The 24,319-nt window shown below is 41.2% G+C and overlaps 1 protein-coding gene across 2 annotated transcripts in view; it reads right to left on the bottom strand.

Annotated features, from left to right (window-relative positions):
- Positions 1-955: 955 nt before the first annotated feature.
- ttll4 (tubulin tyrosine ligase-like family, member 4) overlaps positions 956-24,319 on the bottom strand; it is a 109,977-nt gene continuing 86,613 nt past the window's right edge. For both annotated transcript variants that reach the window (XM_043694273.2, XM_087989346.1), the window contains exons 13-19: positions 21,421-21,555; positions 18,116-18,232; positions 16,213-16,300; positions 12,485-12,695; positions 8,452-8,522; positions 5,596-5,675; positions 956-4,359 (exon numbers count right to left, since the gene is read on the bottom strand). In XM_043694273.2, the coding sequence (XP_043550208.1) occupies positions 4,269-4,359; positions 5,596-5,675; positions 8,452-8,522; positions 12,485-12,695; positions 16,213-16,300; positions 18,116-18,232; positions 21,421-21,555 (793 nt within the window). In that variant the 3' untranslated portion in view covers positions 956-4,268. The remainder of the gene's footprint in view (positions 4,360-5,595; positions 5,676-8,451; positions 8,523-12,484; positions 12,696-16,212; positions 16,301-18,115; positions 18,233-21,420; positions 21,556-24,319) is intronic.

Raw genomic sequence — 24,319 nt, 5'->3', positions numbered from 1 at the left:
TTTTTTTAACAATACAAAATGTCAAAACAACTAACGGAAAACTAGTCTTTATTGCCAGGAGATTGAAATATAAACAGGAGGAATTGATGTTCAGATGCACAAAGCCTTGATCAGATCTCTTTTGGAATACAGTGTTCAGTATGGGCACCATGCTTCAGGTAGAATGTTTGAACTTGGAGGAAGACAGAAAGATTCATTTTGAATGAATTAATGATAAGGCTGGCTTGCATAAACTTGAGTTAAAACTGAGAGATAATTTAAGAGATGGCTAAAATGTCATTGGACAGATTACACCAACTACAGGAGTCTTCCAGGGTTGGCACAGCAGTTAGCACTGCTGTCTCACAGTCTAAGAGACTCAGGTTTGATTCCAGCCTTGTGCCTGTGTGTGGAGTTTGCATGTTCTTCCCAAGTCTGTGCGAGTTTCCTATAGCTTCCTTGCCCAATCCAAAGATGTGCTGGCCAGGTGGATTAGAATGCTAAAATTGCCTCAGTGTCTATGGAGCTGTAGGTTGGGTGGATTAGCCAGGGTTACAAGGATGGCGTGGGTCTAGGTGGGAGGCCCTTCACAGGGTCAATGCAGACTCTCTGATGGCCTATTTCTGTACTCTAGGCATTCTATAATTCATTTTCAAGAACAGAAATTGCTGAAGCAGCTCAGTAGGTCTGGCAGCATCTGTGGAGAGAAGTTATCATTTCAGGTCTGGTGATCCTACCTCAGAACTGATTCACTTTCATTTATTTGCAATTTTTTTTCCAGCCTGCCCATTCCAGACTTTCAATATCCTTTGATCTCTGAATGTATTCAAGACATGAAAGCTATACTTGTGTAATTTCCATCACAAATCAAACCCAACTCACTTGTCACTTCATGAGCATTTACTTGAGATAATGCATCAATGGGATGGTATTGCGAACAATAATGAAATGAACAAAAGACAATTGTTCAAAAGCATTAACTGCAAGATATATTTATTAGGATTCTTAAATTATTGCTCAACTCAAAACTGCAGTCTCTCAACAGCTTCTGTACTGTTAGAAACCAATCTTGATCAAACACTCAGATACTTCAAGAAATAGTAAACATAATGACAGCAGACAAGTGCCAGAATACACAAAAGTTCTCTATTAGTAATTCACTTCTTAAAAAGTCTGTTCATGACATAACAGATTCTGAATGATTACAAACTTGCTTCTCAGTAAACATGTATCACATTTTGAGAAAGGCATTTATGCTCATTGCTTTTCCCAGAACACAGCCCGCTGTGGCAAAAGATTTCTGCCTGGGCTGAATCAGTGCTGCAGCAGAACCTTGGAGTAGTGTAGAAAGCGAATTCACGGTGGATAAAACAAAGACTGAACACTTTCTGGAATTTATGAGCCTTGCCAGTCTTGTAAACAATTCCTTACATAAATAGGGTTAAATCTGTTGATATGCAGCCCACTGTAGGATTTCTCGCATAATCCTATAATTTTTTTTGGAGCAGATAGGATGCTGGACAAGTAGGCTGCATACAGTTAAAGCAGTCACAAATATAAAACGTGGATTTGGATTCAGTTACATTATTCAGATTGCTAGATTTTAAGCAATTGCAACATTTTCACTGTTGCTTTAACTTTATTCAACATATACTCAAATGTTTCTTAAAAACAAAGTTTATTTGAATTATTCCCACAACGAAATCTTGTCCAAAACCTTAAATGGGGAAGAGGAAGAACATTAATTGTTTTTGCAACAATAGGTTTATCATTAAACTAAAGCGCAACAGAAATCCCACAAAGCAGCTGTCACCTTTCAATTATCATTTCACAGATGTCACTAATGTTATTTCTTTCATTCCTAATTCACAGCAAACTTGTAAACATGTCAAAACTGGTGAATACATATTTGAATAATCTAATTTTTTTTTTACTTGCATTGCACAGCAAAAGTCTAGAGTGGAAAGTAGCTTGAGGAGCATAAAGTTTGATCTTCTGATTGATTTTTTAAAATATGTATTCTTTATTAATGAAATCAAATGAAAAGAGAGCAGTCTTATGGGAATTACTACATTTACTGGAAGCAGTCACTAATTACAGTATTAGTGAAACTGGAGACTCCAGCACACAAGTTCTCACCTCGGGAGCTTCAGCAACTACTGTCGATGACTTTATTTTTGATGCAGCCAGGAAAGGGTTAAAGGAGGACACAGAACAAGCAGAACATTTTACAGAAACCCAAACATCTTGCCCCCACTCAATGAATCTGTTAAAGAGAAGATGCCACTTTCTTTAAAATTTGACAGAGCGGAATGACATAACTGGGAAATGTGAAACCTAAAATGAGCATGAAGCCCTCAACTATTTATGAAGTCAATAAAATCTGTACACAAAAGCAAAAAATAGAACTCAATCCCATAAGATCAGACTCACTGCACAGATCGCAATTGTCCAACTGGTTTGTCTTCCCCACTACCTTTTCTACTTTCACTCCAGGCATTTGCTATACTTGCATTTATTTCAAAATCCCAAAGTTTAACAAAAAGCTGAAGGCTTTTTCCTTTGATGCAATCTTCTGATTTGCTTACTTGGCACCTTAGGAGTAGTGGGAAGACCTGTTTATCGACTGCCATTCTGTCCGTTCCAATTCTCCACATAAAGTTAAATTACTAGCAAGTGTCAAATCAACATCAGAAATCCCAGCTTCAACCTTGTACCACACTATGTTGCTTCAGTGAAATGAAGAAACAATAGGCTAAAAATACATTATGGTGGGTTGGCACTATCCAAGTTGGCCAGTATAGCTTCAATGTTAATTCCACCCCTCTCATCTCCAATGAGAAAATCAAGGTGACTCAGCAGTGTGGGCAACACAGTATGGGCTTGCCAAAAAGACAGCATCAAGGGGTAGGGAGGAGAAGAACAACAGGTCATTGGACTTCCTGATAGAGGTCTGAAAACTATCCGGAAGGTGTTTAGAAACTTGGCAGGAAGGAGTGGAGAGAGACAGAAATAAACTAATCTCCACAAAAAACAAACACTTAGGCTTGATGTCTATAATCAGATTCCACAGAATCTAGAGTGGAAACATGAGAAACCTTACATCAGTTACACAAGTGTTTAATGCAGCACATCCTTTTCCACACTGCAGCTGCACTGTGGACCAGCAGTAAGCACATTTCACAACAGTGCACAGATCTGGATCAGGAGCTCTCCACAAATACTTTGATCTAAAGGCTTCCCTGCATTAACTGCTCCATAGCTGCAAGAAGTCTTGGATATTCAACATCTGGCATCAGGCAAAATAAAAATTAAGTACTGGCCCTCAACCAGACAAGAACTTGAGTTACCCATTACATCTGCTGACACTCAGTCTGATAAAACAGATTCACACATATCAAGGCAGTCAAGATGAAATATTGCAGGGATTTAATAAATGGTTTACGTATTTTCTTTTCAGGATTGAACTCATACAAAATTGTGTAGTTTATAACTTGTTAAGATTATATTAAAGACAAATTTAAGCTCCAAGACTATTTTTCGTCTTAAAGATTTGATTATAAAAGAACAATAATTTTTAACCTAACAAAGTACTGACTGTGCCAGTGATGAGGACAGCACAGTCAGCATTCACATAATCCAGTGCAATGAGTTAAGAATGGATTAAATAACTTAAGACGACATTGGACCAGGTCTCAATTAATCAAGAATAAAACTAATTAAAATTAGCAACTAGACCATATCCATTTTGTGACATAATTGCTCTGGTAGGTCACTGCACTGTTTTAAAGTGATTTTGTAGGGCACGGACACTTTTCAGTAATATTATTTGGCATGAGAATTTCTCATACCAACAGTTTAGCTATTCACCACACTGTAAAAGACTCTTGTGCAGCCAGAGGATTGTTCAATTAAGCTTCTTGAACAGTGGTCAAATGCCACAGGTCATCAGCCAGTCAAATTTCTGCATTTTACTTTGGCAGTTCAGTAAGGCTTTGACTCTTTAGATGCAGGGCGCACGTTTTACAATGTGGTGAATAGTTGATGTGCAATGGGAACGTAGACTAAGGTGAGTCTGCGCCTAGCAAACACAGGCCACAGTAAGGCCTCCTTTCAGCAAGTGGTCAATACCCTGCTCCCCCATATCCTCTCCCTCAGCGGAGGTAGACTTCTGAATCTGAGAGATCAAGCTGTCGGCAAATAGCTGTAAGCTTCACTTCTGGAAGTGTTGGCTGAATGGTGAGAAGTACTCCACTAGCCAGCTGTGGTAGCAGCTAGTCTGTTGGCTGTCAGGATGACTGCTGGCCTTCCACTGGTTGTGGAGGAGTAGGATTAGGTTCTTGATTCGCAGCTACTTTCTTTTTTGGCATAGTTTCTCGACTGCAAATAAAACAAAACCGGTGCCTTGTGAACCAAGCGGTTTACTTCTGCCATTTAGATTATTAGAGAGAAACATATTATGCTCATGATCAGAGCGGTTTACTTCCCACAACTCTTAATGACCCTCTGAAATGGCCTAGGAAGTCATGCAGTTCAAAGACAATTAAAGATCACTAACAAATGCTGACTTTGCAAGCAACACCCTTGAAAGAACGAAGAAAGCAACCAGCCCCTCAATTCATAGGAGATTTATACTTCCAATTTGGCTTCAGGTAACTTTGTCAGTAGGTAATTTGAGGCTATGAAATGGAAGCTTTGCATAAAATGCTCATGCTTTCTCTGCACCTACATCAGCCTGGGTTCAGTATAATACTGATTATACTCGCTGATACAGATTCATTAAGTACACACCCAGTCATTAGAGATTTTGAAACACAACCTCAAGTTGATGTTCCAATTGAGCACGTCTAAACCGTGATTTTGTCTGGTATTGTGGTGAAGCAAGAAACCCAGGGCATTAATCTAAAGGGACAGAAGAGGTTTAACCCAACCCCGCTAAATTAACCAAAAGTAATTCTTTTGGGTCTGAGTGTAACTTAGTGAATATTTACCAGCAGTTACCTGTATTTAAACAGTGACCTTGACATAATTAGATGTCCTTAGAGTGTAATAAACTAACATTTATTGCCAAATCATAAAAAAAGCAACATTAGCAGAGACGGCCAAAATTCCAGTCAACTGGATGAATTTAAAAGGAGCATGAGAAAGCGCGAGGTACAGGGAAACTTAGAAAGAGAAGTGCAGAGTTCAAAGTTGTACAGTAAAAAGCACAGGCAACACTGATGAAGCAATTAAAATCACTCAACCCATATCACCAAAACAGATCATCGGGTCATTTATCACATTGCTTTTTTTGGAGGTTGCTGCGTGGAAGTTGGCTCTGCATTTCCTATATTACAGTGCCCATCTTTCAGAAAGTTTGCAAAGGGTTGTGCAATGTGAGGTTTTGAAGTGCTATGGTAATCAAATTCCTTTCCTTAATGAGAGCTCCCAAAATAAATAGATAAGGTTGGAGGGGTTCGTACCTGACAAAACTTCCTTCATTACACCCAAAATGCTCAAACGAAAGTTTGATATTAACTGGAGTTTTAAAATATCAATACGCAAGTCAACAATGTTTTTAAATTATAAATTAAGTTTTTAAATTAACTTCAATCCACAGTTTGATGCTCTTACCTTTGAGAAGGATTGATCTTAGACTCTCCGTTGACCTTGAGGTCCAACTTTGCAGGGAAATGAAACTTAGGTGGACGCCACTGGCAAGAGGAAAAGTAGTTTTCATTTTTACCCAGAATAACTCAAATATAAATCAACTGAAAATATGGCATGGAGCAACTGGGACCAGTACAGTTTCCCGGGGGGGGGGTGGGGTTTGCACTACAGGACGTAGATGTGATAACCTACTTTAAAGGAAGTTTAGTCATTGGAACCTCAGATTTTCACCAAGATTAAATTTATTATTTGGATGTAAGAGTAGAGTTTGCAACTGGCACGACAGTCAGGAAGACCGTAAGTTGTTCAGGTGAAATTACAATTTACAAACATGGACAGAACTTGGTTTTACATCTTCAATTAGTTCAAGTAGGCAAGTATTTTTGTTTCGACAGAGACATCTGTTCTGCCCTATATTAGTGGAATGAGGAACTATTAAGCGATTTGAATGCCCTTGTATACAAAGTCACGAAGTTAGTGGCATAGTAAATAAAATGCGATAGAAGGTTAGCTTTTATCACAAGAGAGCTGAAATATTGTTGGTTTTTCTTAATGGCTGGGGGGTGCGCACACACTGCATTTTCCCCATAATGATGTTGCTTACATCATGGCACATTTCATTAACCCGTGCTATACTCCGGTGTATAGATGATAGAAGGCTGCTCAAATCTCTGGAGTAATGCAAAAAAATGAACACTAAATAAAAGGGCCTCTAATGAATGAAGAGCCATAATAGGGAAAGTTAATATGGTTGTAGACTGTATAACTAGAAGTGTCATTGGAGACCAGAAATACACCTTTTAAAAAGGTCTCAAGGGGGCTGCATCTAATTTTGGTTTTGCTTCCTTTACCTGTTACCGGTATCGAGTCCCCAGAGTATCTACAAGAGCTACTTAAAAGATACCAACTTCTATTAGCACAATACACTCAGGGTGGTGGGCCAGTTTTCACCGGAGAAGTCCAAGGCGATATGAACCGTGGCTTCAAGATGATAAAGGGAACAGACTTCGCTTGGATGGTTAGGATATTTAAGCTAGACAGAGTGGGGTAGCATTAATGGGATCAGATATTATTTTTCTTCCCATACGTCATAAAAATTGTTTCACTGCAATTCCCTTTTACATGCAGTGCTAACTGTAGAAATCTCACTTTCATGAGACTCTAACGGGTGGCAACGTTTAAAAATATTATAAATAATTCTCCACTTCATAAATTCAAGGTGGCATTTTCTTTTATTTGTTTTTGAAGATGTAATACCGTAGTTTCCCATGAAAAAACTTCAGCAAATAAAAGATTGCTATGCATCAGATCAGCCTCGATTTGCATTGACTTTTGCTGCTTCCTGCTTCAAAGGAATTCTTGTTTAATTGCAATTTATGGAGCACAGTTGAATTGGTGTACATCTTTTAGGCAGTCATCAACCTCTGAAGCAGACCGTATGGAGAATGCAGATTCACTGGAGCCCTTCAAAGAAAAATCAGCTAAACAAGCTCCTGGTAGTGGAAGACATCTTTAGTTACAAAAGATAGGTGAGCACTACCTGTGAATAATGGCACAGTACCTGCTGAAGTCTGCAGTAGCAATTATCTTTAGGGATTGTACAGATTGGAATCATAGGTTTTTCACTCAACCCCGCTAAATTAACCAAAAGTAATTCTGCTTGCCTGATTAAGTGACTTGTGGGCCTAGTGGGGAGTGAAACACAATGTTTGAATGAACCAATTAAATCTTTCCCGCCTTTTGTTTGGATGGTTCAATATTATAATGTGTCTGCAGAATATACTTAGTTATATTAATAGTATTTGCAATACACTTAATTATAAATATGAACTTTCTGAAACTGTGGTCATTGAGTTAGGAGATGTGTGTTCAAAGGTGTGATCCTGGTCAATAAATTATAAATAAACTAGAGTGTGTAAAGGTTGGCTTCAGTTTTATCCTTTATCATCTGGTTTTCTGGAATCAGTCAACCTCCCAGTGTTTGTGATTCTTTATCTATTCCTCTTTGTTATCGATTCACAAACTCTGAGGGGTAGAAAAATTTGGATTCAAACCCACCTTTTAACCTCTTCAACTGAAAAGGTCAAAAACCATGAAAATAATAGCTATCACTTAAAAAGTGGCATGTTGGGAAAGGAAAGGCTATTTGGAGGTACCCAAGTTTAGGTTGGGCAGAGCTGAGTTTTCACAGAGATGGTTTACAATGGGCAGTTATCAAATACAAGACGGATACCAGGCCAAACATATGGATCTAACAAAGGTCAATTATCTCAGCTTCAGACAAGATAACCCAACAGGCCTTTGTGACTAAAAGTACAGATTTGACAAAACAGAAGTTTAGCATTGCCAGCATTCATTGAGCTTTTCATACTGGAAACCTAAAAGAAAGTCATTATGCTCAGTCGACTTAACTGGCAAAATTGCTTGGTAGCTGTTTTGTTTTCTTGGACCTTGCCTGAACAAGTCATAGATTTTATAATACTGTTCAGCCTGACTCACATTTAAGAAATCTAGAAGATGAGATCCATTGGCATAATTTAAAGATACACATTTTGCACATTAGAGATGTTAAGTTCTTCCAATGTTAAAATCTTGCAATTGCTACTTCCAGCAGCTAGTTGATTGAGCCACTGTGACTAATTTCTCCTGCAATTGGAAGATCACTCCACTTTCCCCTCAGGTGATTTGGTCTGTGTCAAAATCACTATACAATTAGAAACACTTGCATCATACAACCTTACCATCACACAAATAATCAACTAAAAAGAAAGAGAATTTGGCAGCAGAAGACTGCAAAAGACAACATTTGTGGTTACTCACAATATGCGCGGGATGAACAGATAGTCCCAGATGAACCCCTCTGTAACTCAGTTCTTTCAGCACATCAATTCCTGTAAGATGGTAAACGCAATACAGAATAAAATACAAGTACAAAATCTTTCTTCTGATCTCTTGTTAAAGCACTGTCGCCTCTTCAGTTACCGATGAGATGTGATTTCCATGCTTCAGCTATCCTTCAGCACTCAATTGACCATTCTTTATGGATTTGTTCAGGCATACGATATTCTCTTCACTTCTATTTCCCCAAGTAAAGGGAACACCAGCTAAAACACCAGCACAGCTGCTGCAGTTCTGATCAGGCAGAAACTTGAACCTGGCAATCTGTTGTGCTATATACAGCTTTGATTTTATAACAATCACAGTGCCTACAGAAATATTGTGCACCTATTTCATATCCCACTTTAACAAACACAACTAAAGTATGAACAGTGGACAGATTATATATTAGAAGACAATCAGGCTACCATGCATTTCTTAATATAAATGGGTATAGAGTACACAGTACTGCATATTTTTTATACATTGTTGGCAGACTATAACTGTCAAATCGTAATTAATAACCCAAATGTGCATACAAAGTTAGAAGGTCTCTTAGCATCTTACATGTTTCAAATAATGCACATCTTATTCATCCATCTTCAATGGATACAAGCCTAGCCTAGTGAAACATTCTGCATAAGACAACTTGCCTATTTCAGGTGTCAATCAAGAGTGTGGTGCTGGAAAAGCACAGCAGGTCAGGCAACATTTGAGGAGCAGGAGAATCGATGTTTTGGGAATATCCCGATGAAGGGCTTATGCCCAAAACGTCGATTCGCTTGCTCCTCGGATGCTGCCGGACCTGCTGTGCTTTTCCAACACCACACTCTTGACTCTGACCTCCAGCACCTGCAGTCCTCACTTTCACCTAATTCAGGTGTTAGTCTAGTAACCTCATTTGAAATGCTTGAAGTCCAGTGACACCTTTGTTACACATGACAACCAGAAATGCACACAATGTTGCAGATACAGTGTCACCAAAGCTCTGTATACCTGAAAGCATAGCCTTATTTTTGTAGTCAATTCCCTTGCAAAAAATAAGTATATTCCATCAGCTTACCTAATTACTGGTTAAGGTCTGGAATACAGCTGCTATGTGGAGGAGACTGCTTTATGGATATGTACAAAGTTGTGAGGAGGTGGTGGAAGAATGGTACTAAGTAAAATGTTTTGGGAGGGGGCCAACCCAGACTAGATGGGCCAAATGGTGTCCACCTGTACTGTTAGCATTCTGCAATACTGAAGCATGGTGTTAAAAGTGCAATTTCCTAAACCGTGCAGTAGTTAAAAAGCATCAATTCATGGGTAAGCTACCCAGGTTTACTAAGGGATAAAAGAATAGGATATGATGATAAAGAAGGACCAAAGGCATCTTGTGGAGAGTACTAAAAGATATAAATGATGAGCTGAAAGGTTATTGAGAATTTATGGCAAAGAAACAAACAAGGAAATTTCCAGCATAACGATCCTCAGCATCATTGATTCAACATTTAAAACAAATGATTATTAAAACACCAGGTGCCTACAAGCATGTTAAAGTACAAACTGAATTAACAATGCAAGATACAGGTGATGATAGGTCAATTTTAGTGGGCGGCACAGTAGCACAGTGATTAGCACTGTTGCCTCACAGCGCCAGAGACCCGGGTTAATTTCCCACCTCAGGAGACTGACTGTGCGCAGTTTGCACATTCTCCCAGTGTCTGTGTGGGTTTCCTCCGGGTGCTTCGGTTTCCTCCCACAGTCCAAAAATGTGCAGGTTAGGTGAATTGGCAATGCTAAATTGCCCATAGTGTTAGGTGAAGGGGTAAAACGTAGGGGAATGGGTCTGGGTGGGTTGCGCTTTGGCGGGTCGGTGTGGACTTGTTGGGCCGAATGGCCTGTTCCCACACTAAGTAATCTAATCTAATCTCACTACACTGTCCCAACCACCACACTAGCTCCGCCTCCCAAAACATTTCCTGAATTACTTCAGTTTGTTGTCCCATTCACTGTACCCACAAGTCAATTTAAACAAAAAACAACCTGAACTTACTATCAAATCTAGTTGCACTCACACTCCCCTATTAAGTCACAATTCATTTTAAACAAATGCTCCAGCCTTACCCTTTCTATACTACCCAGTACCCCACATAGTGTTAGGGTGCCTCCTTTCAAAGCTGAAGATACCATCCTCCTTTAGGATGTCCCTGTAACTCAACTACTACCTTCAGAAATCAAAACAAATTATCTTTTCAGCATTTTCTCTTGTGCCTGAATGCATTAGTGTTGAGAATTCAACAGAATAACTTATTCAGTCTGAAGCAGATGTATTTTTTCAAATTATGCAACATTGCTGAACTATACAGGTGCAATCTATTTGGCTTTTCCTTTCAGTGATAATCACATTAAACAAAGTATTCTTTCATTGGCTGTGGGTATCACTAGAAAAGCAAGATTGGTGGCCTATCCCTCACTACCTTGGAACTGAATGGCTGGCTAGACCATTTCAGAGGGTGGTTACAAGTTAATCATATTTCATTGGGGGTGGGCTCACATGTAGACTAGACCAGGTATAGACATCAGGTTTCTTTCTTCAAAAGGACATTAGTGAACCAAATGGATTTTCACCACAAATCAGTGTATTTTCATGGTTACCATTACTGAAACTAGCTTTCATTCCAGGTTTAAAGAACTGAATTCAAATTTCACCTGTGCCCTCTCAGCATTAGCCTCTCTCTCAGGAACACAATCTAAGCCTGGACTTAGGGGAGACTGTGGCACAGTAGTAATGTCACTGGACTATTAATTCTGAAGTCCAGGGTAATGTCTGGGATTAGATTTCTTATAGTATAGAAACAAGCCCTTCGGCCCAACACCGACCCCCTGAAGAGTAATCCATCCAGACCCCTGACTAATGCACCTAACACTATGGGCAATTTAGCATGGCCAATTCACTGAACCCGCACATCTTTGGACTGTGGGAGGAAACCGGAGCACCCGGAGGAAACCCAAGCAGAAACGGGGAGAATGCGCAAACTCCACAAACAGTCGCCCAAAGTAGGAATCAAACCCAGGTCCATGGTGCTGTGAAGCAGCAGTGCTAACCACAGAGCCACCGTGCCGCCCCCAACGGGGAAATGGGTTCAAACCCCACTATGGTAGTTAGTGGAATTTGAATCCAATGCAAACAGAGGCAACCGTGAAATTACTGTTGATTAGTGGGGGGTATAAAAAGATTTGGCTCACTAAGGTCATTTAGGAAAGAAAACCTGCCTTCCTCACCTGGACCTACATGTGACTCCAGACCCACAGTAATATAGGAGCAAATTACTGCAGATGCTGGAATCTGTATTGAAAGCATGAAATGCTGGAGATCACAGCAGGTCAGGCAGCTTCCATGGAGAGCAAGCTAACGCAATATGGTTGTCTCTTAACTGCTCTCTAGGCAGCGAGGAATGGGCAATAAATGCTCGCCATAATAAAACCCTCTTATTTTACACAAAACTATTTTGTCACCGTGCACAATCCACCTTTCTTTCCATGTGAAATACTTCACATTCACAATGCCACTGTCTTTCAACTAATGTTTTAGGTTCCTGAGATCTTAGATTCAAGTGACATCGAGTTGTCACATCACACACAAGTAATGCATAATACTAACTAATATTCAGTGATTAGCCAACTGGTTCACTAATGTCCTTTAGTGAAGGAAACTGCCATCCTTACCTAGCCTGGCCTGGCCTACATGAGGCTCCAGACCCAGCAATGTGGTTGACTCTTAACTGTCCTCTGAGCATTTAGGAATGGATAATAAATGTTGCCTTGCCAGCGATGCCCTCAAATCCAGGAATTAACAAAGAATAAATAAATAAATTCTGGCAGCAGCAACTTCACAATGGAAAGCATATTTTTGACAAGGCTTCACAAGAAAAGAACCAATCCTTTATTTTCTTCCCCAGGTAGCTTCAGAGAAGGTGTCTTTAAACATTACCTGCTTCTCTATTCTGACCATATTTTTGTTCCCATAAATCAAGCAAGATGTTGAAGTAACGGGGCTGTTCAAAGAACTGGAGATAGCGGGACGAATGTCGACAGGGGAATACCCGCTCAAACTGTCCTCGGCGATTGTACTCATCCTCCGATTCCATTAACATCCGAATATCATCTGGGGTAAGAATGTCCAGTAGAGAGGAATAGAAATGCTGGAAGACAGATATATCATGTGGGTTAAAAATCAAATCACCACGTTGCCTGACTTCAATGTTGAGTGAGGTGTATACAAATCATCAGCATTTATAAAGAGTAAGAGATAATGAGTTTTGAGAAGATTTGTAGCTCAGGATGTAGGTTTGCTCACTGAGCTGGAAGGTTCATTTTCAGACGTTTCATCACCATACTAGGTAACATCATCAGGGAGGAGAAAGTGAGGACTGCAGATGCTGGAGACCAGAGTTGAAAAATGTGGTGCTGGAAAAACACAGCAGGCCAGGCAGCATTCGAGGAGCAGGAGAATCGACATTTTGGGCATAAGCCCTTCTTCAGGAATGAGGCTGGTGTGCCAAGCGGGCTGAGATAAAGGGTAGGGGGGAGGGAATTTGGGGGAGGGGTGCTGGGAATACGATAGGTGGAAGGAGGTGAGGGTGAGGGTGATCGGCCGGAGAGGGGGTGGGGGTGGAGAGGTCGGGAAGATGATTGCAGGTCAAGAGGGTGGTGCTGAATCCGGGGGTTGGGACTGAGATAAGGTGGGGGGAGGGGAAATGAGGAAGCTGGAGAAATCAACATTCATCCCGTGCGGTTGGAGGGCTCCAAGGCGGAAGATGAGGCGCTCTTCCTCCAGGCGTCGTGTGGTCAGGGTCTGGCGGAGTGGGAGGGGGAGTTAAAGTGTTCAGCCACGGGGCGGTTGGATTGTTGGTGCGGGTGTCCCAGAAACATTCCACAAGTAGGCGGCCTGTCTCCCCAATGTAGAGGAGACCACATCGGGTGCAACGGATACAGTAAATGATGTGTGTGGAGGTGCAGGTGAATTTGCGACAGAAGGAACCATTGGGGCCTTGGAGGGAGGTGAGGGGGGAAGTGAGGGCGCAAGTTTTGCACTTCTTACGGTTGCAGGGGAAGGTGCCGGGAGTAGAGGTGGGGTTGGTGGGGGGTGTGGACCTGACGAGGGAGTCGCGGAGGGAGTGTTCTCTCCGGAATGGTGATAGGGGTGGGGAGAGAAATATATCCCTGGTGGTGGGATCTGTTTGGAGGTGGCGGAAATGACGGTGGATGATAGGATGTATCCGGAGGTTGGAGTGGTGGAAGGTGAGGACCAGTGGGGTTTTGTCCTGGTGGCGATTGGAGGGGCGGGGTTCAAGGGCGGAGGTGCAGGAAGTGGAGGAGATGCAAAGGAGAGCATCGTCGACTACGTCGGAGAGGAAATTGTGGTCTTTGAAGGAGAAGGCCATTTGGGTTGTTCGGTAGTGGAATTGGTCCTCCTGGGAGCAGATGCGGCGGAGGCGAAGGAATTGGGAATACAAGATGGTGTTTTTACAGGGGGCAGGGTGGGAGGAGGTATAATCTAGGTAGCTGTGGGAGTCGGTCGGTTTGTAGTAAATGTCTGTGTTGAGTCGGTCGCCCGAGATAGAAATGGAGAGGTCTAGGAAGGGAAGGGAGGAGTCTGAGACGGTCCAGGTAAATTTGAGGGGTAGTGGTGGAAGGTGTTAGTAAAGTGCTTGAACTGTTCAACCTCCTCGTGGGAGCACGAGGTAGCGCCAATGCAATCATCGATGTAGCGGAGGAAAAGATGGGGGGGTGGTGCCAGTGTAGCTGCGGAAGATGGACTGTTTCACATATCCGACGAAGAGGCAGGCATAGCTGGGGCCCATGCGGGTGCCCATGGCTACTCCTTTGGTTTGGAGGAAGTGGGAGGATTGGAAGGAGACGTTGTTGCTCACCCTCACCTCCTTCCACCTATCGTATTCCCAGCGCCCCTCCCCCAAACTTCCTCCCCCCTACCCTTTATCTCAGCCTGCTTGGCGCACCAGCCTCATTCCTGAAGAAGGGCTTATGCCCGAAACGTCGATTCTCCTGCTCCTCGGATGCTGCCTGGCCTGCTGTGTTTTTCCAGCACCACATTTTTCAACATCATCAGTGAGCCTCTGGATGAAGCACTGGTGGTATGGCCCGCTTTCTATTTATGTGTTTAGGTTTCCTTGGGTTGGTGATATCATTTTCTGTGGTGATGTTGTCATTTCCTGTTTTTTTTTCTCGGGTGTGGTAAATGGGATCCAAGTCAATCTGTTTATTGATAGAGTTCCGGCTAGAATGCCATGCTTCTAGGAATTCTCACATGTATCTCTGTTTGGCTTGTCCCAGTCGATGTGGTGTCCTTCCTCATCTGTATGCAAGGATACTAGTGAGAGTGGGTCATGGCTTTTTGTGGCTAGTTGAACATCATGAACATGGACATCAACTAGTCACAAAAAGCCATGACCCACTCTCACTAGTATCCTTGCACATAGATGAAGAAGGACGCCACTTCGATCGGGACAACACATCCATCCTAGGACAAGCCAAACAGAGAAATGCACAAGAACTCCTTGGAGCATGGCATTCCAACCAGAACCCTATCATCAAACACATTGACTTGGATCCCATTTACCACACCCTGAGAAAAAGAACAGGAAATGACATCACCAACCCAGGGAAACCTGAACACAAATAGAAAGCGGGTCATGCCACCAGTGCTTCTTCTGGAGGGTCTCTGATGATGTTACTTAGTATGGTGATGAAACATTTAAAAACGAACCTTCCAGCTCAGCGATCAAACTGACATCCACTAAGGGGTAATGTTTATACTGTTTACTTTAAACATTGCTAAAAAGGAGACGGTCAAAGTTTTTTGTCTTATACTTACCAGAACTTAAATGCAAGAAAGAGTTGAAAAACGGGACACTATTTTGTACAGCATGAGAAGAGAGTGCTGATTGGTTGGACTGTACTGACTTGGAAGCACAGCAAGAATAACTGTAGCCCACCTGTTCCTCGGATTTTCTCCGATTAGATTAACAAGTACAGATTAGCTCAATGCTATTTTTTAAAATTGCTGTGATAGAAAATTACTACTGGTATAATTGCTAAGCATTGGAGAAATATAGGAAGAATACATCAGCAATTCTCCAACCCTTGCTGCTAAAGAGTTGCACTGACATCCACAGCCAAATTTAAAAAGGGATGGAAATATGGGATCTGTGAGATCTTATAATGTCTTTACAGTACATATAAAAAAAAGTACAATGTCACTATGTAGTCTTGAAACCAAGGCTTCCTGCATCGTCTGCTTTTGTAACAAAAGCCACGTAGTTCCTTTGCAATCTCAAAAATTTTGGACTTGGATGGTCATCTCTTTCCTGATTAAAAAAAATTATTTTGTTTTTCCACTCAATCAAAATTCTCAGAAATGAAACAAAGTCTTTGGTGGAAGTAAAACATGAAATCAATTTTTTGTCAATAGTGCATCCTTTTGAATAGAATGGGCAATAAACTTGCGAAACCAGCTCATTAATCTGCAGTCATTCATGGTACAAATTAGCAGATGACCCAAACCAATGAAGCAGAATTTAGATAGTTCAAAATGAATGAAGTGTTGCCAGATGTAATGAATGATGAGCATTTATGTCAGGAATATTAATAACGTCTCTCTATTTACACTTCTGATGATATTGTGAGAAGACAAATTACCATAGGTGGCGATTTCTGGCTCAGGTAGTAAACTCGCTTGAGTTTCTCGTCAGCGGTAAGCTCATTACTCTTTGGCCTAGAAGAATTGCTACAGAACAAAAGGAAAAAAATCTTAATTCCCTGTACTCTGCATTCAAGGGCATTACAGCTCTATCATCTAGTGCTAATTTCCTGCCTTTTCTCCATACTCCCTTCTAATTAAATAATCAGCCAATGCCCTCTCAAATACCTCAATTGAAACGGTTTCCACCCCATTTACAGGAAGTACAATTCCATACCCTAACTACTCAAGTGAGAGAAGTTTTTTCCTGACATCACCTTTACTTCGCTTAAATCCCTGCCTTCACACACTTTTTTCCCTTCTACAAATGAGAACAGCTTCTTCTGAACTACCATACTTAAAGAGCTCTACACTTGTCCCCACACTTCACAATTCCTACAAGTTCTGAGTCATCTTTAACTCTGAAACTGTCTCCTGCATACCCAGATACAAATCATTAATTATGTGGTTGATGAACCCAATCTGAGAGCATCTCTGTTCACACATTTGGCAGGTGTTTCCAGGAGGTGGAACCGGTCCTTGGCTTTGAGACTGCCATTCATTTCAGATTCCCATTCTACACCTCCTCTTGCTGACGGATGTACTCAAGTAATACTTTCCTTTCGTATAGGAGGTACCTCAAAGTCTGTTCCTACTGAATGAGGGTCTTCCAAGAGTTGACATCCATGTTGCATTCCTGGAGGAAAGCCTCCAGGGAGCTTCTCAGAAGCTTCCTTTGCTCACCTCTCATTCGAGGCCTTCCTTGACATGGGCAAACATGACTTACTTTGGTGGTTGGAACTCAGGCATCCTCAGCACAAAGCCGACTCAGCAAAGTTGGTTTTAGATGATCACGGCTTTGATAATGATGTTACTGATTGTTTCAAGGATGCTGATGTTGGTGTGCATGCTCTCCCAGCTGATGCAGAGAATGATTATCAGACTGCGTTCATAGTTCCTCTCAACAGCTTTGAGGTGGCAGCAATACATATTCCAAGTTTCAGTTGTACAGAAGAGTCAAAGAGGACTGCCTCACACATAGGATCTTGGTAGGAGCATGGATGTCATGGTACATAATCAGGAAGAGCACGTGCCCCAGTGATCGGTTGACCATTAATCTCTGTTTCTTATCACTTCACCGATTTTGCTTCCATATTTCTACTGACCCTGTTATACTATGACTCCTAACTTTCTTTACAAGTCTGCTGTGTGGCACTGCAACAAATGCTAAGGGAGATCCTTGTGACCATAATCAACATTACTACCCTCAGCAACCCTTTGCTGCGTCCTCAAAATAAAAACCACAGCAAATTAGTTAAGTATAATTTCCCCTTTATTAATCTGTGCTGACATTTCCTAATCAACCCACCTTTCTGCATGGAACTCTTAGTTCTATCCCAAATAATTGTCTCTAGAAGATTCCCCACCAATCCATTTTTTTCCCTTCATTAACCTGTTTTTCTAATCAACCTGCTCAGAAATATTACTACACGCCTCTAGAGCAGGTAGGACTTGAACCTGGGTCTCTTGCTTTAGGGGTAGGGACACTACCACTGCACCACAAGAGGCCCCATACCAATTCCCTTTCAAATGGTGTAGTTTCATCAGCAAACTGGAATGGTACCAATTCACTAAGAAACACCACATAAAGCCAACCACTTTTTGCAGCAAACCACCGACTCAGGGAACTAAGAAACAATTTGACATAGTTACACAAGTATTTATGACAAAGTATATAACTGTTCATTTCATTTGAAATATCAATTGAAAATGCTGTCACATGTTTTGTGATCAGTGCCCAGGAACATGTGGTTTCATACATCAATACAGCAAATATTTCAGGAAAGGATTGCGCCTTTTTACCTTTTTATGGTTGGAGTTACCTCATCCTTACTAGGAATAATGAATCCAGCCAGATTCAGGAGATCGCTAATCATCCGCCCCTTAATCATAACATCCAGTGTAGAATTTGAATGTAAGCTGAGTGAAAGAGGTTAAGAGGAATAAAAATTACATTCACTCAGTAATAAAATAAATTCAATATAAAAAGAGCAATAGCTTTGTCTACTTAAGTAAAATGAATTAATTGTGTAAAGTATTAAGACTTGACAAATGTGCTAAACCTTGGTAAAAATAAATACTTTCTAAAATAATTCAACAGATTGCATTTTTATTGAACATTAGTTGAAAGCATTCAGTAACTTGCGCTCAATATCATTAACCTGTGCTTTAATATAGATGAACTGAAAATGCTGTTAGGGATGGAGCTCCAGGATTTTGAACTAATGACATGGAAATATATCGCCATTCCTTCAGGATGATGAGTAGATTGGAGGGAAACTTGTAACTGCTTTACTCCTATATATCTGCTGCCCTTGTCTTGCTAGATGGCAGTGGTTTAGAGTTTGGAAGGTGCTGCCTAAGGAGACTTGGTGAATTTCTGTAGTGCATCTTGTAGATAACACATACTGGTGCTATTGAGTAGTGAAGGAGGGAGGAGATATTTCAGAGTGTGGTGCCAACAAAGTGGGTTTTGACCCAGATACAGTCAAGCTTCTTGGGTGTTGCACTCATCAAGTTAAGTATTTATCATACTGCCAACTTGTATACATGGTGGACAGACTTTGGGGAAAGCTGAGATTCTTCACTAACAAGGGATTCAAAAGCTACCAGAAGAAAGCACAAATATGGAGCTGAGGCCACAACCAGGTTAGTTTTGATCTTATTGAAGGGACGAGCAGGCTTGAGACATCAAATGCCTTACTCCTGCTCTTAATTTGTATGCTCTGTGGAACTGTCAAGATTAAAAGGAGAAGTGATACATGATATTTTGCTTCTGGTTAACTTTTGAAGCGTCAAATGACCTAGATTAATCAGGCATACCAAATGTTCTCTTCCACTTAACCATGTTACAGAAGAAAATAAGCTACTGCATAATTGAATCCACAGACATTTAATTGACATTAATTGATCAAATTAGCCTGCCATTCATGTTGCACGAGCCCCACAAAGAGAACATTAGAAACAAGAACAGAAATTGCTGGAAAAGCTCAGCAGGTCATGCTGCATCAGGAGAGAAATAAGAGTTAACGCTTCCACTGGCCCTCCCTCAGAACAGGTTTCTGATTTCCAGTATTTGTAGTTCTTTTGGTTTCTCCAGAACATGGTCTAGGTTGCTGGATTGCTATTTCAGCTATAACAGCACTAGGCCATTGCCTGACCTGGAAGTCACTAGCAGAATGTTGAGGCAAATAGCATAGATTCATTTAAGGAGAAACCAGAAAATTAAATAAAGCTGAAAGGAGCAGCAAGGTCAATTAATGAAGTGGAGATGAAAGCCTGAATGGAGCACAAACACTGGCATAGACCACTTGGATTAAAAAATAAAAATAAAATGCTATAAATGGTGTGCTTTTAAAAAAATATTCACTCATGAGACATGGACATCGCTGGTTGACCAGAACTTTTATGCCATCCATAGCTGCCCTTCAGAAGGTTGTGGTGAGCTGCTGCCTTGAACCAATGGAGTCCATATGCTGTAGGTTGACTCACAATGGCCTAACGGAGAGGATTCCAGGATTTTGACCCAGTGACAGTGAAGGAATGCGATATATTTCCAAGTCAGAATAGTGAGTGGCTTGAAAGGGAACATGCAAGTGATGGTTTTCTCATGTATCTGCTGTCTTTGTCCTTCTAGATGAAAATGGTCCTGGGTTTGGAAGGTGCTGAGGATTACTGGTACATTTCTGCAGAGCATCTTGTTAATAATGTACACTGCTGTGAGTGAGCATTGGTGGGGGAGGGAGTGGATGTTTGTGGTGTCAGTCAAGCAGACTGCTTTATCCTGGATGGTGTCAAGCTTCTTGAGTGTTGTTGGAACTGCATCCATCCAGGCCAGTGGGGAATATTTCATCACAATCCTAATGTAGATGGTGGACAGGCTCTGGGGAGTCAGGAGGTGTGTTATTTGCTGCAGGGTTCTTAAACTCTGACTTGCTCTTGCAGCCACTATATTTATATGACAAGTCCAGTTCAGCTTCTTGTCAATGATAGTCTCTAAGATGTTGATAGAGAGTAGATTTCAGGTGGTAACACCATTTGGTTATATTGTCTCTTATTGCAAATGATCATTGGCTGGCAATTGTGTGGTGCGAGTGTTACTTGCCACTTGACTTGCTAGATATTGCCGAGATCTTGTTGCATTTAGTTATGGATTGGTTCAATATCTGAGGAGATATGAATGGTGCTGAAGACTTATTACTCATTTCCTTTGAAGCTTTGGATGGCAATGCAATGAAGAGTTGTTCCCCACCAACCTAGCTTCTGACCTGCTCTTGTAGACAGTCCAGCTGAGTTTCGGGTCAATGGTAACCTTCAGAATGTGGATGGCAGGGAATGCAGTGATGGCAACACCACTGAATTGGAGATATTCATTGCCTGGCAGTTGTGTAGCGTAAATACTATCTGGATATTGTCCAGATCTTGTTGCATCTGAACACGAACTGCTTCAGTATCTGGAGTTGTGAATGGTGCTGAACATTGCACAATCAGCAGCAAACATCCCCACTTATGATGGGGGCGATGATCATTGAGGAGGCAGCTGAAGATGTTTGGGTCTCAGACACCACTCTGAGGAACTCCTACAAAGCTGTCCTAGAGATGAGATGATTGATCTTCATCAAATCTTTCTATGTGCTAGGTATGACCCCCATCCAGCAGAGATATGGATTGCTAGGGCTTTTGCTAGGGCTTAACATATCCGAACGATTCTGGAGTTCTGAAAAAGGGTCACTGGACCCGAAATGTTAACTGCTTTCTCTCTACAGCTGCTGCCAGACTAGAACTTTTCCAACAATTTCTAACTTTGCTGCTGATTTCCAAAATCTGTAGTTTAAACAAAATTCACCCACTGTATCGCGCTAAGGGCAACTAATCTGCTTTGTGCCACAAGGTTAGGTTTAGTCTTTACTGCTTTAGGTCTAACAGCTGAAACTTTTTTTTCTTTATTCACTAATGAAATTTGTGATTCATAGGTTAGGTCAACATTTACTGCCCGTGTCTATAATAAACTTTCTGTTACTGCATTTTGCTCAAGGGGGTCAAATGACCTAGTCTTGCTCCTATTTGATGTCTCTGGTGGTTAATTACCAAAATGATCATACAGGTACCTTGGGGAGATGTTCACTTCTAGAACCCATGGCTTCAGGTTCTCATCAAGCATGATGTCAAATCCAAAGAGCTCATGGCAAGTGTAACGACTCCGTACATACAAATGTATTTGGCTGTTCACGTAAGACTCAGAGCTGCAGAACAGGAGAGAGATCATTTATAAAAACCAAAACCAGTTATAATGTTCTTTCTACAGTTGATACATTTCATAGTAATCTATTTCTGGATTCCACTGGGAAACTTTGCACTATACACAAGGGAATGAAGTGAGGGGGCTTCCAATCAATTAATCATAGTACAAAGGTTTTTAGTTTTGCTGAATTCCTGCTTGATGCAAGAGGGAGGCTAGTTTATTTTCATGGGCTAGAAAAAAGAAAAACAGAACAAACATGCATTCTTTCAGATCCTCACTATGTTCAAAGTGATGAAGACCTAATAATAAATGTTTGAAGTGCTATAGGTAAGTCAAGAACAGAGGGCATAACTAAAAAAAAAGACCATTACAGATCAATCAAAGAATTTTAGGAGGGATGTATTGACAAGTTTGCTCAGAATGGGGAAGTGTCTGCAGTGCCAAGCAGAAGCTATTGAAACTGATAGCACATATATGCAGGAGAAAGGGGCCAGGTGAGAAGTGGCAATTTAGGAGTGTGAGGAGGTTTGTGTGAAGTATAAACATCTGCTTTGACTAGCTAGGTTGAATGGCCTGTGTCTCAACGTAACACCAATACAAATTATGAAGAAAAACCACATAATGGAGCCCACTCAGCAATCAGTAATTAATATAGTAAAATCATAATGCAGTCTTTAATGCTTCATTGCGAGTTCACCATACCATTAAATAACTACTCATTCTGCTTGCCAACTGGCATCCTGTGCAGTCCCTATAAAACACCATTTCTCACATTCGCTTTAAGTCTGCAGACACCAATGCAAATTTGTCAAACGATAGAATCTATCTTTCCATTGTACAAGTTTTGCACAATCGCCAATGAAAACAAAATGAAATTTTAACTCCAAAACAAGATTATCTGCTATTAAAGAGGCTGACAGAACTATCAGATTTTAGTGTGCCAGAAAACCAGTCAACCTTGCCCTTCCCCTGATCTCTGATATACATAAACATTAAAAATATAAGAATACAGGTTAAAAAATCCAAATGTTGACCCCTGAAGTCTGAAACTCTTCTGCTAAACCTGTCGCAGTTTGATATTTCTCTCTCCCGCAAAATCCTTCTTCATTAAAAACTCACCTTTTTAAACTCGCTTAACTGCTTTCCTACCCGCCTGTTTAATATCTCTTGCTCCCCCTGACATTATTATGTGAATCTGTGTTGCATCACCACTGGAAGAAGAGAACAACTGCAGCAAAACAGATCTAGAGGATGATTCCATTATAAAATGTACAAACACAAGGATTATAAGAACTAAAGGCGAGCTATAAAATGGAGGGCTAATTACAGCTTTGCATCCTCACCCCAATGTTTATAAGTTTCTGATCCCATCTGAAGACAACATTTGATTTAAACCCTCTGGACATAAAACCATGCATGGATCAACTAATTGATGGAAGTATTCTGAAATATGACAGTTACAAAAGCAATTGCCAAAGGGGTGTATGACAGTAAACTTTGGCTTTTATTGGAAGACACTGGCTGAAGGGAGAACATTTCCCAGGACTCAAGCACTCTCTGCTCCTCTGAACAATATGTTGGGACCTTCCACTTTTACCTAAAACATTACGAGAGACTGTCTTGGCTAAAGGATAGTAACGCAAACACAGTATTCTTTCAACATTATCCTGGAGAGTTAACCTTTACATAGTTAGATCTGACAAAGGTAACCTTTCAGTTCTGAAGCACAAGTACTACCATCTAAACCAGCCAACATGACCCAAGACAGTAAATTATAGAATTATGGAATCTATACAGTGTGGAAGCAGACCATTTGACCCAACAAGTCCGCATCAACCCTCCAAAGAGTAACCCACCCAGACCCATTTACCCCCGACTATGTATTCGTTTGGGGGGTGGGGAGGGACGGGGGCTGTCTTATGAGCAGGGTTATAACAGCATGGAAACTGACTCTTTGGTTCAACCAGTCCATGCCGACCATAATCGCAAATTAAACTAGTCCCACCTGCATGTGCTTGGCTCATATCCCTCCAAACATTTCATATTCATGTACTATTCTAAATATATTTTAAAATGCTGTAACTGTAATAGGGATAACCCCGGGAATTACAGGCCTGTTAGTCTTACTTCTGTGGTAGGCAAAGTAATGGAAAGGGTACTGAGGGATAGGATTTATGAGTATCTGGAAAGACACTGCTTGATTAAGGACAGCCAGCACGGATTTGTGAAGGGTAGGTCTTGCCTTACAAGTCTTATTGAATTCTTCGAGGAGGTGACCAAGCATGTGGATGAGGGAAGAGCAGTGGATGTAGTGTACATGGATTTTAGTAAGGCATTTGATAAGGTTCCCCATGGTAGGCTTATGCGGAAAGTCAGGAGGCATGGGATAGAGGGAAATTTGGCCAATTGGATAGAAAACTGGCTAACCGGTCGAAGGCAGAGAGTGGTGGTAGATGGTAAATATTCAGCCTGGAGCCCAGTTACAAGTGGAGTTCCGCAGGGATCAGTTCTGGGTCCTCTGCTGTTTGTAATTTTTATTAATGACTTAGATGAGGGAGTCGAAGGGTGGGTCAGTAAATTTGCAGATGATACGAAGATAGGTGGAGTTGTGGACAGTGACGAGGGCTGTTGTCGGCTGCAGAGGGACTTAGATATGATGCAGAGCTGGACTGAGGAGTGGCAGATGGAGTTCAACCCTGCCAAGTGTGAGGTTGTCCATTTTGGAAGAACAAATAAGAATGCGGAATACAGGGTTAATGGTAGGG

Source organism: Chiloscyllium plagiosum, unplaced genomic scaffold (genome assembly GCF_037043375.1).
Source record: "Chiloscyllium plagiosum isolate Xiang-an unplaced genomic scaffold, Cpla_swu_hap1 HiC_scaffold_7, whole genome shotgun sequence".
Lineage (NCBI taxonomy): Eukaryota > Metazoa > Chordata > Chondrichthyes > Orectolobiformes > Hemiscylliidae > Chiloscyllium > Chiloscyllium plagiosum.
This window is presented reverse-complemented; position numbering and strand designations above follow the sequence as displayed.